At 59.7% G+C, this 16,807-nt stretch overlaps 1 protein-coding gene across 1 annotated transcript in view; it reads right to left on the reverse strand.

The window, feature by feature from the left end:
* Window positions 1-6,975: 6,975 nt before the first annotated feature.
* GTF3C1 (general transcription factor IIIC subunit 1) overlaps window positions 6,976-16,807 on the reverse strand; it is a 75,192-nt gene continuing 65,360 nt past the window's right edge. The window contains exons 30-37 of the mRNA XM_019431822.2: window positions 15,025-15,197; window positions 13,359-13,646; window positions 12,914-13,173; window positions 11,694-11,974; window positions 10,036-10,525; window positions 9,321-9,372; window positions 8,334-8,526; window positions 6,976-8,055 (exon numbers count right to left, since the gene is read on the reverse strand). Coding sequence (XP_019287367.2) covers window positions 7,843-8,055; window positions 8,334-8,526; window positions 9,321-9,372; window positions 10,036-10,525; window positions 11,694-11,974; window positions 12,914-13,173; window positions 13,359-13,646; window positions 15,025-15,197 — 1,950 coding nt within the window. The 3' untranslated portion in view covers window positions 6,976-7,842. The remainder of the gene's footprint in view (window positions 8,056-8,333; window positions 8,527-9,320; window positions 9,373-10,035; window positions 10,526-11,693; window positions 11,975-12,913; window positions 13,174-13,358; window positions 13,647-15,024; window positions 15,198-16,807) is intronic.

A 16,807-nucleotide genomic window follows, 5' to 3' on the forward strand; every position in this document is an offset into this window, starting at 1 on the left:
AGCTACTCACCTGACAACTCTAAACGGGATCGGGAAAAGGGGGCGTGCCATCGACTCTCCCGGCTGGGCCGGGCCAGCCCCGGCAGCACGCCCCACTGATGGGAGCCCAGAGGGGCATCAGGAGGGGCTGGGGGGCTTCAGGGAGGAGGTGGTGTTTGTTGCACTCTGAAACGCGAATAGGAGCTGTTCGATTCACCAGCCCTTCAGGCAGAAGGAAGAGGTTGAGGAAGGACCTGGAGGTATGTTGGAGCCCTGAGCATCTGCAGGTGGGGGAAGGTGAGGCCAGAATTGCCAATGAGTCTCTCTCTCTCTCTCTCTTTTAAGTTTATTTATTTATTTTGAGAGAGAGAGAGCACGAACAAGCGAGGGGCAGAGAGGAGGAGAGACAGAATGTCAAGCAGGCTCCTTCCCGTTAGCACGGAGCCCGACACTGGGCTCGAACCCACAAACCACGAGATCATGACCCAAGCTGAGATCGAGAGTCAGACACTCAACCCCGCTAAGACTCTTTTAAGTTAAGAGTCAGGAGGATCGGGGCGCCTGGGTGGCTCCGTGGGTTAAGCATCCGACTTCGGCTCAGGTCACGATCTCAGGGTTCTTGTGTTCGAGCCCCACTTCGGGCTCTAGTCTCCCGATCCCAAGCATAGCTCTGCTCTGCTGGAAGGGACCGAGGTCAAGAGGTAACAAACTCTCGGCAAACACCCGAGGCTGCCCGTTGTTCCTGCCTGTGCGGCGTCCGTGTGGGGCTGCTGACCCCAGCTCTGGGAGTGGCCACTGCATGACCCGGGCCTGGCTGACAGAGCATTCTGTGCCCCTCCCAGCCACGCTGCTGGTTCAGGGACATGCACATGACCCGAGCAGCTCAGTGTGCTCTTTCTGCTGGAACCGGGACTAAACAAAGCCTGGGGCCGCAGGGCAGGGTGGGGGGCACCAGGAAGGAACAGTTCACCTGGGATGAGGCCACCCCCCAAGAAAGCAGAGCCGGGAGTGGAGAGAGATTCCTGGTAATACCTCTTGAGCTCCTGGATCCAGCCATGCCTGAAACCATGGGTACGGAAGTCATTATGCTGTTGACCAAATATTTCCAGCTCTTCCCTCTCTGGTTCCTCTTGTGTGGTACCACGTGACCGGGACTGGCCAGTGAGTTGTAAGGAGAAGTGGTGACGTCTCACTTCTGGACCAGAGCATTTCCCTGACCATCGTTATGTCCTCCAGAGCGCTGTTCCTCTCTGCCACCGTGACGGGTGAGCTGGGGGCTGCTCCATCAGGAGACACGGAGATCGGAGTCTCCAGGTCACCCGAGAGGGACACGAGTCGTGAGTGAGAAATAAATCCCTGTTGTAACCTACCAAGATTAGGGGGCTGCTTGTTAGCTCAGCACAACCCAGCCTGGCCCGACAGGGCTGAGGGGCCGTGAGTTTCCCTTTTTGGCCTCCGTGGGTTTGAGATGGTTTTGTGTCACTTGCCGTGGGGAGTGTCCTAGCCTCGTGAGGACTCTCCTCCCATCCTGAGACCAGAGGACCAGGTTCTGTCCCTTCTCACGAACAGCCTTGGGCTGTCGCTCTCTGTCTCTGAGCCTCAATTTCCCCGTCGTCGTTGGGCAGGGGGTGGGGGACAGCCATCAGCCCCTCAGCTTGCTGGGAGGGACCGCTCACCTGGGATGAGGCCAACACACAAGAAAGCAGAGCAGGGGCAGAGCCTCTTCCTGGAGGCTCCCTGTTGCAGGGGAAGCCTCTGCCCCCTTCCCACCTGGGACTGGCCACCGGAACCGTGCAGGGCACATCCCACCGCGGCTGCTCCGGACGTTTCTCGGAAAACCGGGGACAGGAAAGATGGGAGAGTCAGCACATGCATTTCCCGTCCCGGGAGCCCATCACACCCAGAAGGCAGGAGGAAGCAAGCTGCGTTCTCAGCAGGAAGGAAACGGGAGAGGAATCTTCGGCAGTCAAGAAACATCAACCCTGGAATGGGAAACGAGAGGAATCACGTCTCCGCTCAGATGTCACCTTCTCAGCAGGACCTGCCCAGGGCCCCTCACTCAGAGCCAAAGCACCCCCCGCTGACGTAGTTTTCTTTCTTTCCATAACCTTTTATTAAGCTCTAAACTATGTCTTTGATTTATTTTATTTATTGTCTATCCCACTAGCACAGGGGTTTTGTCTTTTTTTGTTTGTTTGTTTTTTGGGATTTTTGTTGTTGTTGTTAAAGATAATTTTGCTCTTTGCTTTCTTTTACAATTTTTTTAAATGTTTATTTATTTTCAGAGGGTGGGGGAGGAGCAGAGAGAGAGAGGGAGAGAGAGAATCCCAAGCAGGCTCCATGCTCAGCAGGGAGCCCGACGCAGAACTCGATCCCATGACCCTGGGATCACGACCTGAGCCAAAATGAAGAGTCAGATACTTAACCGACTGAGCCACCCAGGCGCCCCGGGTCTTGTCTGTTTTATTCACTTCTATGTCTCAGAGTCTAGAATAGCACCTGCATTGAGCAGGTGCTCAGCAAATACTGAGTAAATGAACGAATGAGTGAGTGAATCAATCAAAGGCAGAATATCCACTGACAAGGCAGTGGGCAGAGAGGAAGGAGGGGACCGAGACCAGGAGAGGGCCACCTGGCCCCGACCCTGGAAGTGCCACAGAATGGGATACAGAGATGAAGACAGGGGCCTGCTTGGAAGTCTGTAAATGGAGCAGGAGACCCTCCCCTGTTGCTCACACCATGGGGTCTTTCCCCCATCTTTAGTGGCAAGAGATTTGAGGTTGAGATTTGATCTCAACCGCAGCCCAGGCTGGACAGACCTCTGGAGAGCCCGCTGAACGAGCAGCGAACAGTGCTGCCACCTGCTGGTGACCACTGGAACTAGGCTGACGTGTCCCCGGAGGGCAGCGGCCTCAGGCTGGGGTCAGGTGGCTTATATGGCCCTGTACGATGGTCACAGCAACCCTCCGCAGTGGGAATATGGTGGTGAGGACACAAAGTGAGCTGATGGGGTTCTTTCGTTAGTTCAACACGGGTTGACTGCTACGCGTTGGGCGGCTGGACACGCACAGGGCCCTGGAGGGTGGGGGTGGTGAAATCTCACAAAGCAGGGAGATCGCACGCGGGCACGCACACCCACGCACATGCACGTCCACACACCTACACGTCTGCACACAGATCCACGCATACAAGCACAACTGGAAAATCTCCGGCAGAAGTGGGTCAAGGGTCAGAAGGCAGAGATCACTCTCAGCCCAGGTGAGAAACGAGGCAGGAAGGGGAGGAAGAAGGACTCAGGTGGAGGCACCCAGGAGGGCTGGACAAGATCTAAGGACTCAAGACAGAAGGGAGGCGGAGTCTGGGGAGGCAGCTGCCAGGGTGCTCGGTGGGGGAAACCAGGAACCACGGTGCTCACCCCCAGGGAAAGGAGGGGGGACATTCAGGACATGGGGGCCTGTGCCGGGGACTCCTGCCGGTTAGCGGGAGATGTGATGATGTGGGTGTGCCAGGGACCCCGCGGGGGAGCGGAGTGAGCTTTATCATCACAGGCCTGTTTTCCAGGGGCGCATAAAAGGGAAGCACAAAGAAAAAGGTCTTCAGGGGAAAGGAACTCGGAGGCTTAAGTCTTACTGTACTGTTTTAAAGAGACTGGATTACCATGTTGCAGGTTGGGGACACCAAGAAGACAGAGGCACGGGTGTCCGGGCCCTGTGGTGCCAGCCTCCAGTGAGGGGCAGGCCAGGGTGAACAGGATGTCTGCCCTCTGGGCTCAGCGTCCCTCCTCACCCCCGCCTTTGCTGCTCAGTCCAAACGTGAACTCTTTCCCACCCTTCACACACACAATTTAGTTTTCCACAGCCTCTACCACTCCCTAGCGCTCATATTTAACACAGGGCTCCTCTTCCTGTCATTTATGTTACCTGCTTGACCCCTGAAGGCATCTGTGCTCAGACCTTCTGGTCTCTGCTGTGGTTCCTAGAACACTTTGTAGAACTTAGAAGGGCAGAGCTACCTTGAGTGGATGGATGGATGTGGCTGGATGACTGGGTGGGTGAGTGAGTGGATGGATGGATGGATGGATGGGTGGATGGGTGGATGGATGGATGGATGGATGGGTAGGTGGATGGATGGATGGATGGGGGGATGGGCAAGTGGATGGGTGAATGGGTAGGTGGATGGATGGATGGATGGGAGGATGGGCAAGTGGATGGGTGGATGGATGGATGGGTGGACGGGTGGACAGATGGATGGATGGGCAAGTGGATGGGTGGATGGATGGATGAATGGATGGGTAGATGGGTGGATGGATGGATGGATGGATGGATGGGTAGGTGGATGGATGGATGGATGGATGGATGGGTGGATGGGTGGATGGGTAGATGGGTGGATGGATGGATGGATGGATGGATGGATGGATGGGTAGGTGGATGGATGGATGGATGGATGGATGGATGGGTGGATGGGTGGATGGGTGGATGGGTAGATGGGTGGATGGATGGATGGATGGATGGATGGATGGATGGGTAGGTGGATGGATGGATGGAAGGATGGGTGGATGGGTAGGTGGATGGATGGATGGATGGATGGGAGGATGGGCAAGTGGATGGGTGGATGGGTGGATGGGTGGATGGATGGATGGGTGGATGGGTGGATGGGTGGATGGGTAGATGGGTGGATGGATGGATGGATGGATGGATGGATGGGTAGGTGGATGGATGGATGGATGGATGGGAGGATGGGCAAGTGGATGGGTGGATGGGTGGATGGGTGGATGGATGGATGGGTGGATGGGTGGATGGGTGGATGGGTAGGTGGATGGATGGATGGATGGATGGATGGGTAGATGGGTGGATGGATGGATGGATGGATGGATGGATGGATGGGTAGGTGGATGGATGGATGGATGGATGGATGGGTGGATGGGTAGGTGGATGGATGGATGGATGGATGGATGGATGGGAGGATGGGCAAGTGGATGGGTGGATGGGTGGATGGGTGGATGGATGGATGGGTGGATGGGTGGATGGGTGGATGGGTAGATGGGTGGATGGATGGATGGATGGATGGATGGGTAGGTGGATGGATGGATGGATGGATGGGTGGATGGGTAGGTGGATGGATGGATGGATGGATGGATGGATGGATGGGAGGATGGGCAAGTGGATGGGTGGATGGGTGGATGGATGGATGGGTGGATGGGTGGATGGGTGGATGGGTAGATGGGTGGATGGGTAGGTGGATGGATGGATGGATGGATGGATGGGTAGATGGGTGGATGGATGGATGGATGGATGGATGGGTAGGTGGATGGATGGATGGATGGATGGGAGGATGGGCAAGTGGATGGGTGGATGGGTGGATGGGTGGATGGATGGATGGGTGGATGGGTGGATGGGTGGATGGGTAGGTGGATGGATGGATGGATGGATGGATGGGTAGATGGGTGGATGGATGGATGGATGGATGGATGGGTAGGTGGATGGATGGATGGATGGATGGATGGATGGATGGGTGGATGGGCAAGTGGATGGGTGGATGGGTGGATGGGTGGATAGATGGATGGGTGGATGGGTGGATGGGTGGATGGGTAGATGGGTGGATGGGTAGGTGGATGGATGGATGGATGGGAGGATGGGCAAGTGGATGGGTGGATGGATGGATGGGTGGACGGGTGGACAGATGGATGGATGGGCAAGTGGATGGGTGGATGGATGGGTGGGTGGGCAAGTGGATGGATGGGTGGATGGACAGATGCACAGGTAGGTAGTGGGAGGAACAGATCATCCTTGCACAGAATGGCTGGCTGTGGAATGTGGAACAGTGGTCACAGAAGCCCATCTCTCCACCAGAGGGCTGCACCCCTCATCCCTATGTGCTAACCCCCAAACACAGGCCCAAACCATCATTCATCTGGGCAGGGGGCAGGAGAGAAAGAAAAGAGAAGATAAACTTTGCTGAACCCTACCATGCGCTCACAGTTGGGAGTTCTTCAGTGTATCTGGTCCTCCCATGAGAGAGGTAGTCTACCCCATTTTTCAAGTGAGAAAACTAAGGCTCTGAGATGTGAATGTCAACACTGGGTTCCCATGACCCCACCTTTCTTCTACCACATGACGTGTTCCCAAAGGAAGCACCTGGCATTTGTAAAGTATTTTCTGTTCGTAGAGCAGATAACACTTCTTATTCTATTTGATCTCAAAAAATCCCCCTAAATGCTATTTCTTTTACATTTGAGTAAAAATGAGAAAAGAAAAAAAAATGATGGTAAGACGTGGCCCGCTCTTGGCTGTGCTGGGGTTCACCCTGACTCCCCACCCTGTGCCCCATCCTGCCCTTTGTCACCCTGGAGTCTGGCCTGGAGTGACCAGGGTCCAGGGTCCAGGTCCCAGGATAGAGATAATGGGCCGTGAGCTGGGCCAGGTCAGGTGCTGCAGGTCAGACATGGCCCAGATGGGCTGCTTTTTAAGTTGGAGAAGCTGGTGGGCATGTGGCCGGGCCCGGGCCAGGACCCTGGGGACCAGGGGGGCACGTGCCACACTTCTGGCTGTGGATACAGTTGTTGCTGGATCTCTCCATTTTTTTTAAGAAACTAAAACTCTGGATTTTTAAAAAATGTGAAATGCCCAATTTTTAAAAAATGTTGGCAATTAACACACGCACACACATACACACACACATACGGAAGGAAGGAGGGGAGTGGAGGGAAGAGAGCGAAAGAGAACTTCATTCCCTAAACCCACACTACAGGCCTGTGACCTCTGCGGCCTGCTGGCCTGGCACACCTCCAGTCACTTCTCTGTCAAGGACAGGCCCGGGGCCCAGCTGAGGAGGAGGAAGGCTCTCAGGGCAGAGGCAGGCGGGCGAGGCGGTGCCCAGGGCTGGCCACCCCCTCTTCCTCTGGTTCTACTGGGAACATTTATTCCTGGCTGTTCTGCAAGTGGAAGCAGGGGATCCCCCAGGGGATCAGAGAGTCTTTAGGAAACACATCAAACTAAATGCATTTGACTTCACTTTAATTAAAAAAAAAAACCCAAAATAAATACATGCCAAGAGATTTTTTTTTTTTTTTTTTTTTTTTTTAAAGAGAAAAGAGGTGAAAAGAACAAACAAATCCAAGGCCTCCGTGGCTCCTGGGCTGCAGCCAGCAGGAAGGAGCGCCCATCCCGCTGCAGGCTTGCCGGGCGGCTCGCCAGGCTAATAAAAAGGGAAGCGCAGGGTCCTCTCTGGGTGGCTGGGTCAGATGTCCTGCCTGGAGCGGAGGAAGTCCCCGCTGGGGCCTTGCCACTCAGGGGCACTCGGGCTTTCCGCCACGGTGGCTGTAATCTGCATCGGAGGCATGAGCGACGTGGGCTCCCGATCTCTCGCTGGCCAAAGGACAATGAGGCTGAGGTCCACACCGAAGACTCAGGGGCCCGGGCAGGCGGCTCTGTTCCCCAACGGCGGCCACAACTCGGAAGCCCTCGGAGTCCAGGCCCACGAGGGCTGCTCAAACTCGCCATAGCCCGGCCTCCCCAGAGGAGGCGGGCTGCAGCGTCGAGGGCAGCGTCTGTGCGGGCAGCAAGGGCCGAGATGCCCTGGGAACAAGAGGGGGAGAGTGGGGACCGGAGTCTCCTGGCAGTTGCTCCCCGACAGCTCCCGCTGGGACCTAGCGGGGTGTCAGGCCAGCCGGAGGGAGCCCCGGAGAGGGCAGGCGAGCGGCCCCCTTCTGAGTTTCGGGCCGGAGGGGAGGCTTGGCACTGACCCGCCCCCGTGCGCTGGACAGGGTGGGGTGTGCGCGGGGCCGAAGTGGAGCCCTCCCCCCCACCAGTCACCCCCTCCTCAGGAGCCAGTGGTGCGAGGGGGGTCGTGGTGACCACACGTGCCTCATAAGTGGATCCACTTGTTCCAGTTGACCTCGTGGGGGAACACGCGGCCCAGTCGCAGGGTGCAGTCCAGCGTGGGTTCGTAGAACACCGTGGGGCTGTCGCTCAGGCTGGAGGGCGCCTGGGCCTCCTGGAGCCGGGGCTTGGAGAAGAGCGAGACGGCCGCGGGCTTTCTCAGCAAGCACTTCTTAATGCAGCCGAGGGACTCCAGGCCCTGGAGACAGCGGGACACCCAGGTTGGCGGGCTTACCTGCGGATCGCATCCTCCGCCCCATCCTGGGAGCTGCAGGACCCCAGGGCCGGGGCAGGACACAGGGCCCCAGGGCCGGGGCAGGAGACAGGGCCCCAGGGCCGGGGCAGGACACAGGCGTGGGGCTCATCTCTCGGCAGGGCTGGGGGGTAGGACTCTCTGGGGCGGGGGGGGTGGGGGGGGGGGGGAGTCTCGGCACCCTCAGGCCCATCCTAGAAACCCCCCCGACGGCCCGGCCACACCTGGAGCAGCTCGAGCACGGCGACGGGCTGCAGGACGCCCTGGTAGTGCTGCAGCAGGCAGGTCTCGGGAATGCCGGGCCTGGTCATGATGTGGTAGAGGATGGCCTCCATCATGCCCTTGCACACCGGCACGTTCAGGTGGCCGTCCACAATGCGCCACGGGCGGGCGACGAACGAGATGCCCTCGCAGTCCCTGCGGGGACGGCAGTCCGCTGTCGGGCTTGGCGGGTGAGGGGACAGGCTCGCTGAGGCGCGGACCCCCCGCTCCACAGAGGGGACGCCGAGGCCCTTCCCACCTGGACGGAGGAGTCCCGGCCCCGGGGCCCAGGATCGCCGGCTGAGGGGACCCGTTCCCCCTCAGCCTCAACCGAGGCCTCGATGAGCCCCCCACCGGACCCCCACTGGCTGGGGACGGAAAAGAGCTTCGATTTCTGGACTCACCAGCTCCATCCCGGACCCTGACGCAATGGCTGCCTGCACACTGGGCCAAGCTGGGGTCCTTATGCGGAAGCTCTACTTCCGTGTCCTATCTGGCAGCCCCCCTCCCCCCTTATCCCCAGGACCGGTCTGCCGCGCAGGGTCCAGGCACAGGGCAGGCCCGGCATCGGCTGGACACTTGGCTCCGCCCGCCCTGGCTGGGCCCTGGAAGGGCTGCATCTGAGCCGGGGGCGCTCGGCCCCGCCAAGCTGAGGGCCACGTACGCACTTGTGGGGGTGCCCCCCCACCAGAAAGGCCACGGTTCCAGATGGACCCACACTGCAGAAGCCCACACCCCGGGCCCTCGCCCACCGCACGCAAGAAGCTCCTGCCTTGTGCCCCCAGCAAGCAGGACAACGTGCTGTGAGTCTGCAGGTCTCCCCGCCGAGAACCGCTGTGCCCGACCGTGAACCACCTCCACGTGATGATCGCTACGGGGACCCTGGGGCATACTCCCCACCCTCGCACCCACGCCCCGCCCAGGCCCCCCGAATCTGGGCACACACTCACTTTTCCCATGCTGCCTGGGACAGGCTGCCGGCCACAGAACTCTCTGCCGAACCTGACAGGAGAGGGAAAGGGCAAGGGAGACTAAGGGGCGGAGTCTACCTCTTCCTCCTCCCTCCGTGCGACACGCACGTGCGGGCTCTGGGGCTGAGGGAACAAAGCCGGCACGCCCAGAACGAAGCCGGGTTGGGCCATGGCGTGTGAGTGTGAGGGGTGTTCCCGGGGCCCCGAGGAGCCCCCACAAGGGGAGCCAAGCGAGCCCCTCCCGCCCAGAAGCCCTGACCGCAGAGCTCTGTGCATCAACCCCAGGCAAGACCTTCTGAAGCCCCGTGAAGAGGCCCGCGTTGAGCCCAGACAGGAGCGCTCTCGCCACAGGGGAGGTTTCAGTCCCCAGGCGTCAGCCGGTCCCGACGGAAAGCGAGACGCCTCCTATTTCAGGCACCGCTCCCTCGCACGGGACACCTTGGCACACACAGCCCTCCAGAAGCACCCCGGTGACCACGCTTAGAACCCCCACCCCCACTCAGGAGTCTGAGGCCCTCTAGTGGAAGCAGTGAGCGGACGCAGGCGAGACCTTTCTACGCGGAGACACGAAAGGCTGGAGGCAACGGCCTTCTGTGGCCGGTGGCAGGTTCCCAGCGGCATGTGGGGACTGCTCGGACCCGAGGGCAGAGAATGGGCAGGTGGGGGAGGGTGGGCCGGCGACAAGGCTCGGTACCTCTGGGGTCTTCAGATCCCTCTGGAAGCTGGGCCTGACAGCTCAGCGGCTCCTGGCCTAGAGGGCTGGCTGCCCTCAGATTCTCTTGGAACTCTTGCCCAGCCTCCGGCGCCCCCGGGGCAGGCTCCTTCACGCCCGCGTCTCCGGGAGCTGCTGGCGGAGCAGGCGCCAGGGCTTCCGGCTCCTCTTCCGCTCTGGGCCTGGGGCTCAGGGCCAAGCGCACATCCTGGAGCGCGGGCCTCTTGGCGGGGGGCTTCTGGGGACTCTCCAGGTCGGTGTCCCCACCCTCACGGGCCACATCGCTGCTCGTCCAGCTGGCACGCCTCTTGGCGCTCCGGGGGCTCCGGTGGTCTTCTCTTTGAGCGTCCGCATCCTCCTTTTTGCCTTTCAGCCGCACCGAGTGCAGGAGCCAGGGCTGGGCAGAGGCCATGGCCACCAGGCGAACAGTGTTGCCGCCGACCTCCACCACCTGGTGGTACTCCAAGAGGTCCTAGGAGAAGCGGGGGACACACTGGGTCTGTGGGGGACCCCACGATCCTCACGCCCGCTTCCCTTGCCCGATGTGTCTGAACGCCCTGAGCAAACGGCAAGCCCAGTCCCTCCGGGACGGACAACTCGGGGCCCAGGTCTGCCTTCCAGCCCCAGGTGGGTGCCAGCTGGCCGTGTGGCCCTCTCTACGCTTGGTGTGAACTTCGGGGAACCGAAGCTGTGCCCTTGACGCGGCCATCAAAGCGTCCTCCCAGGGGACTCAACACCCCGAGCTCTGTAAAGGCCAAGACCGTTCCCACATGAATGACGGGAACTCTCCTCTCGTACTTATGCCAAGCCCTGCTTCCGAGGTCCTTGTTCTGATCTAGGCACTGCACCAACGCTGGGTGGTCCTTCTTTTCATTTCCAGATTCGAAGACCCATAGGTCAGGGTTCAAGAAACTTGCCCCAGTTCACGTCCCGAAACCAGGTCAGGCAGGACTGGTGGGGAGGGTCATGCGGGCACTCGCCACCTGGGGCCCGGGGCTGGGCAGCAGGGAACACAGGGAGCCGCCTGACCCGTGTCGGTTTACCTCCTAGAGCTCCAGAGGCAGGAGTTATGTGAACAGTGAAACACCACGTGAATGGTCGTCACGACCCCTCTCTCCTGTCCTGTGCTCCTAAAAACTGGTTTGATAACCAGGAACACTGGTCTCTACTCTCCTCCCCCACCATGAACGCTGCGAGGCAGGCATCTCTGTGACATCACCGATAGCTGACGTGCATCCCACTTGTTCCAACTACGGACGACACGCAGGAGGGCGAGCCAGGCCCCACGGCACTTGATTTAAGAGGTCCATCTGTTTTGACATTCTCTGGGTGCAAGGGTGCCTGATGAAACTGGGCCCAGGCAGGTAGAGGGGTGAGTACGCGGGGCCAGGGGCAGGATCCCCGGGAGTCACGGCCGCGGACATGGCCCTACTTGGCTCTGTCCAACCGTGCTGTGTGGCTAAAGCAACGGGGCCCAGGCTGCCAGACCTTCTAACATCCCAAAGCTGGGTTTTAGGTAATATCTCCTATTTTTAATCTTGGCAAGTAATTCCGCCACGCATCCCAAGCCATGCCCACCCACTCTGTGCATCCGGCCCCCGAGCTGCAGCTGCGCCAGGTGACCCGAGAGCACGGCTCACCTGGACGTAGTCTGCGAAGGTCCTGGTGCGCTCGCCATCTGTCCCCTCGAAGGCGGAGAACCACCTGCTCAGCTCCACTCGGTCTACCCCGAAGCACCCCGTGGCTGCAATGGCCCCCTGGACCTCCAGGGCCGCGCACACGTCTCCAGGTTCATACCCGGACAGCTCCACCTGGTGGACAAACTCATCCAAGCTGCAGGGGCCCTCCTGGCTGTTGATCAGCCTGGTGAACGTGTCGGGGAGGCAGGATATTCCCACGGGGAGCTCTTCCAGAGACGTGACTGTGAAGACAGGGAGACCCGAATCAGCCCAGACCGGAGCACGGGCTCCAACGCCAGCTCACTGCCCCCCGAACAGCAAGGGGTCACCTTCTGGCTGCACAGGGCACGGCCCCTGGCAGTTGGGCTCCCGACACGTGTCCCTTGATGCCCCTTGGGGCCAGGGTCTGAGAAGTGCAGCCTCGCAGTCCCGGAGGGGGCCCTGCCTTGTCGGTGCTCCCGTGTTCCCTGCTCCTCAGACCCCGGGAGACATCGCGGGCCCCCGCCCCCAACTCCCACGTGTGCTCTCGCAAGCGGGGCCGGTGTGCGTTCTTCCCGTAAAAGCTGTCTCTGCCACGACCACGGTCACACGGACCACTAACTGGGGTTCTGAAACTGAAAGTAAACACCGTGCACCCCGACGGGGGAAGGCGAAGGAAAGGCGGAGGCAGGAAAGGGGTGGGAAGGGGCCCGAATGTGTTCACTTTCTGTGGGGGGAGAGGAAGAGACTGCCTCACATTCAGGGTATGTGGGAACGGAAGGTTTAAGCAGGCTACTTAGAGCTTCAGACGTAATTAACAGAAGAGACAGAAAGAGTATAAAAAGTGTAAATAAGGGAGGTGACAGGCAATGAATGTCGGGCCGAACACCCGACTGTCCTAGCAAGAGGTCAGAAGTGACACGTAAGCAGTTTGTGAAAGTATGTGATTTCAAGCGATGGAGGGAACCGGCAGTATGACAAGGCTGCGTGGCGAGTGGGCCAGGACACGGGGCCCAGGGGGCCACCTGAGGGCGTAGGCCTGCACGTGGGACTGAGGGAAAGGAACAGAAGAGGGGGTCCGCTCTAACGCGGCCGCTGGGGGGGGTGGCCCAGGAGGAGAAGGGCTGGCCAGCGGAGGCTCCCCCGCGAGGCCTGGGGGTGGGCGAGGGGGGTCGGGGCGTGGGGCGGCCGGCGCCACTCACCGATGGGCCAGAGCCGGGTGGGCGCCGGGGTGCGGCGGAGCCGGAACTTCACCAGACAGGAGTTCACCACGATGCTGTCGTTGGGGTTCAGGTTGCGGGTGCTGACGATGCCGGGCGCGCAGTAGCCCCGCATCAGCAGGTAGTTGGTGTGGGAGGCCTGGCGGGCTTTCACCTCGATGGCCCGGTGCTTGCCCCCAGAGCCCTCGTCCAGGTCTTCCTCTTCGTCGTCATCCTCGTCCAAGCCCCCGTCCTTCCCCAGGCTGGGAGAGGAAAACGGACCTAGGGGACCGCGCGCGAGCCGGGCCCGGCCTGGCTGCCGCACCCCGGCTCCCCCAGGGCGTGGCCGCTGTGGCGCCGCGGCCGTGAGAGGAAGCCCCCGGTGCCGGAGCCCCGGCTGTGCTCAGAGCAGCGTGCGTGCCCCACCTGCTTACACCCCAGCCCTTACCTCTTAATGACCTCGTTCTCCACCATGGAGCTGTCCACCACCACGATCTGCTCCGGGATCCGGACGTCCACGGAAATGAGGCCCAGAGAGAAGAGGGTCAGGGCGGCCACACAGTGTCCTCCGGGGCCGTCCAGAGAAAATGCCACCATGTCGCGTGCAGGCTCATTATTATCCTGGTCTTTGAAGGAAAAATTATCAGGCTGGTCCAACTTGCCGGCAGCCAGGATTTTCTTGAAGAACTGGAACGATTCTGTGCAGACGGTGCTTGGAAATCGCCAAGTAAAAATCCTGTGCGGACAAAAAGGAGGTAAGGTCCGAACTGAGGACGGGATGTTGGAGGGCTTCGCGTGGATGGGCTATGGGCGCTTCAGACCCTGGCGTTCAAAACTGGCCACGCCAGCCCCCCCGCAAAGCCCTCTTTTCCGCCTCTGTGAGGGCGCCGCGTTCCAATCCCCTCCGCGTGTGCCTTCCCTGCTCACCGGACACCTGCACGGAGGGGCCGTGGCCTTTCATCTAACCCGCTACTCCACGCCTCGCGGCCTTTCGCTATGAACAGGCGCCAAATTGGGGAAGGCGGATGCACGTTTTGTTAGCGGTAACCTTTAGCGAGGCAAGCCCTGAACCACGGGGAGATGAGAGGACACGAGTGTGTCTGTCTCACTGTCTCCATGAGGTGGCTGCACAGTCAAGGCCTGGTCTCTGTCCACAAGTGTGCCTTCCCATATCGCTGTAACGCGGGCCCAGGTCCCAGGGAGGGACCCAGAGGTCTTCCTGATGTGAACACCACCCCTTGGCTCACAGACTAGAATGCTGCAGGGGAAAAAACGGTCGAGAAGTGACCTTGCTGGACCTGGACCCATGTCTCCTGCCTCCCAAGCCACGGCTCTTTTTACTGCAGCAGGCGGCATCCCAGGAAGGCAAAGGACGCAGAAGGTCACTCGGGAGGGGCCTTCAAGAAAGGCGTGAGCGTCTCGAGTTACGGGCAAAGGGATGCCTAAGAAAACCCAAACCCCCTCATTTCGCTGCTCTTCTGTTTCTGACGACCTCAGTGCAGATCTGAGGACGGACAAGGAGAACAGCCTGGAGAAGAGGAGGCCAGCCAAGGCCGAGGGCTGCCAAGGAGAGGAGACTCCTGGGACTATTTCCACAGATTTCCTCTCCATGTGTGTGGTTAAGGAGGCCAGTGGCACAAAATGCGGAGCGGGTGACCAAGACCAGCCACGCCGGCTGCGGACCACGCTGTGAGGAGTGCTCCCGTCAGGAGGCGCTCCGGAAGGTGACTCACAGCAACCCAAACCACCACTCGGGTGGCTGGTGTGCTGCAAATGGAGTCTGGAAAATACGGGATGGCTTCAAGATGAAGCCCGGAGCAGCTCTGAGCTGTGAGAATGACCGATTAGGCCCGACGACGAGGCTGTGCCGTTAGTCGAATTGTTACGTTAGAAACTCATTTTGGTAAATGTCCCAGAACAAACCATTGCGAGCACTGCCCTTATCCCCACAGCAGGTGGCACAGGTGCAGAGAAGGAAACTCGTTCCAGAAGCTGCACCCTGCACTTGTGGCCACGGGAGGGCCCCACGCCCCCTGGAGGTGACGCCCCCCCCTGGAGGTGGCGCCCCCTGGAGGTGACGCCCTGCGCCTTCCCCAGCCCCGCCCGGGGCTCACCTGTAGTAGGTCTGGGACAACTGGTAGGACATGGGCACGAAGGGCAGAGCCCGGTTTTTCTTCGGGCCGAGCATGTGGTTGACGCGGCGCCGGTTGACCAAGCTCCTTTTCTGGCACTCCATGAAGGCCTTCACCAGAATATGGTCCTTGTACTCCCGGTACAGGCGGAAAGTCTGTGACACAGCAAGGCAGCGGGTGAGCAAGGTGGTCCCGCAGCTGGGGGGTGGGGGGAGCAGACGCTACAGCTGGTCTGCAGAGGAGGGGCCCACAGGGGGACAAGGACACCCGGGGGTGTGGTGTGAGAGTGCCCAGAGGAAGCCAGCAGTTCCGACCCTCAAACTTCTCCCTCCCATCACATCTCACCCCGGAGACTACAGAGAGGGACAGGCAGCTGGGAGAAAGGACTGCTCTGCACCCCACAGCTAAGTCTTGGATAAAAAGACAGTGGGAGTTGGGGCGCCTGGGTGACTCAGTCGGTTAAGCGGCCGACTTCGGCTTAGGTCATGATCTCGCGGTCCGGGAGTTCGAGCCCCGCGTCGGGCTCTGTGCTGACAGCTCAGAGCCTGGAGCCTGTTTCAGATTCTGTGTCTCCCTCTCTCGGACCCTCCCCCATTCATGCTCTGTCTCTTTCTGTCTCAAAATAAATAAACGTTAAAAAAAATTTTTTAAATAAAAAAAAGACAGTGGGAGTCAACACAGAATCATCTCTGATATCACTCTTTTCCCTACTCCTCACTCAGCCCATTAGTACGTCTGGTTGGCTCCGCCCACACAGTATGTTCCCAAACACGTCCGCTTTACTGCGTCCACACCATCTGGCCAACTGGCCCAACAGCAAATGTCCAGCATCCACTAGACCCCAGGACAGTTCCTGCTAGGCCTGTCTCCTCAAAAGTGCTGGCCAGGAAAAAGTATGGTCACGGTCTGAGCATTTTAGGCTCGGAAGGTTCTCTGCCGCATCGCCCCCAGAACCACGAGTGCCAGAGAAGACGGAGGCTCGTGGACTTCGAGGGAGCTTCCGAGGCCACATTGCTGGGCAGGGGTGGGACCAAGAAGAGGCGAGAACGAGGCCTTGCCCTCAAGTCCAGTGACCTCACCACTGTGCCATGGCAGAGGGACTTAGGAGATCAGCAGAGCCAAGGCACTAGTCAGTCGGGGTGCTGGCCGGAGGGGGATCTGGGCACACACTGGGCTTGTCAGTCTGAGGCCCACACACCACCCTCGATGTCTCTAGACAGAGCTTCGACGTCAGGCATGGTGCATAGACCATCAAGCCTGAAGGGAAAGCACTGCATGGGGCAGAGGGAAAGAGGTGGGGGAGGGGCCAATTTGCCATCATTCCTCTCCTCTGGGGAGGGGGGAGCTGGGCTCCACTTCCTGTGAAAAGCCCTGTAACCTACCCCCAAAACCACACTGTACACACTGTATGTTAGTCAACTCGACGATAAGTCGTATTTAAAAAAAGAAAGGAAAAAAAGAAAAGCCTTGTGTGATGGGCATGCTCCCCAGATGACTGCTGGTGCAGGAGCACTCACACCAAGCCTGGGGAGTGAGCGAGTGTGGCCCAGCCTGCCAGATATGCGAGAGGCAGACAGTCGACCACGGCCCCCTGGGAGTGGCTGCTTCCCTGCAGAGCCCCTCCGGAAGTTTGGGGCTGCAGGGAGCCTTGTGGGATCCCATATAAGGCCTCTGACCTCATCCCCGATGGCCCTCCAGCGTTCAGTGCCAGCCGGGCAGTCACTGACGAAGCACCCGCCTCTTGCTGTGGCCCAGGCACTGCCTC

This window comes from Panthera pardus, unplaced genomic scaffold, assembly GCF_024362965.1.
Source record: "Panthera pardus isolate Hobbes unplaced genomic scaffold, ASM2436296v1 HiC_scaffold_5, whole genome shotgun sequence".
Classification (NCBI taxonomy): Eukaryota; Metazoa; Chordata; class Mammalia; order Carnivora; family Felidae; genus Panthera; species Panthera pardus.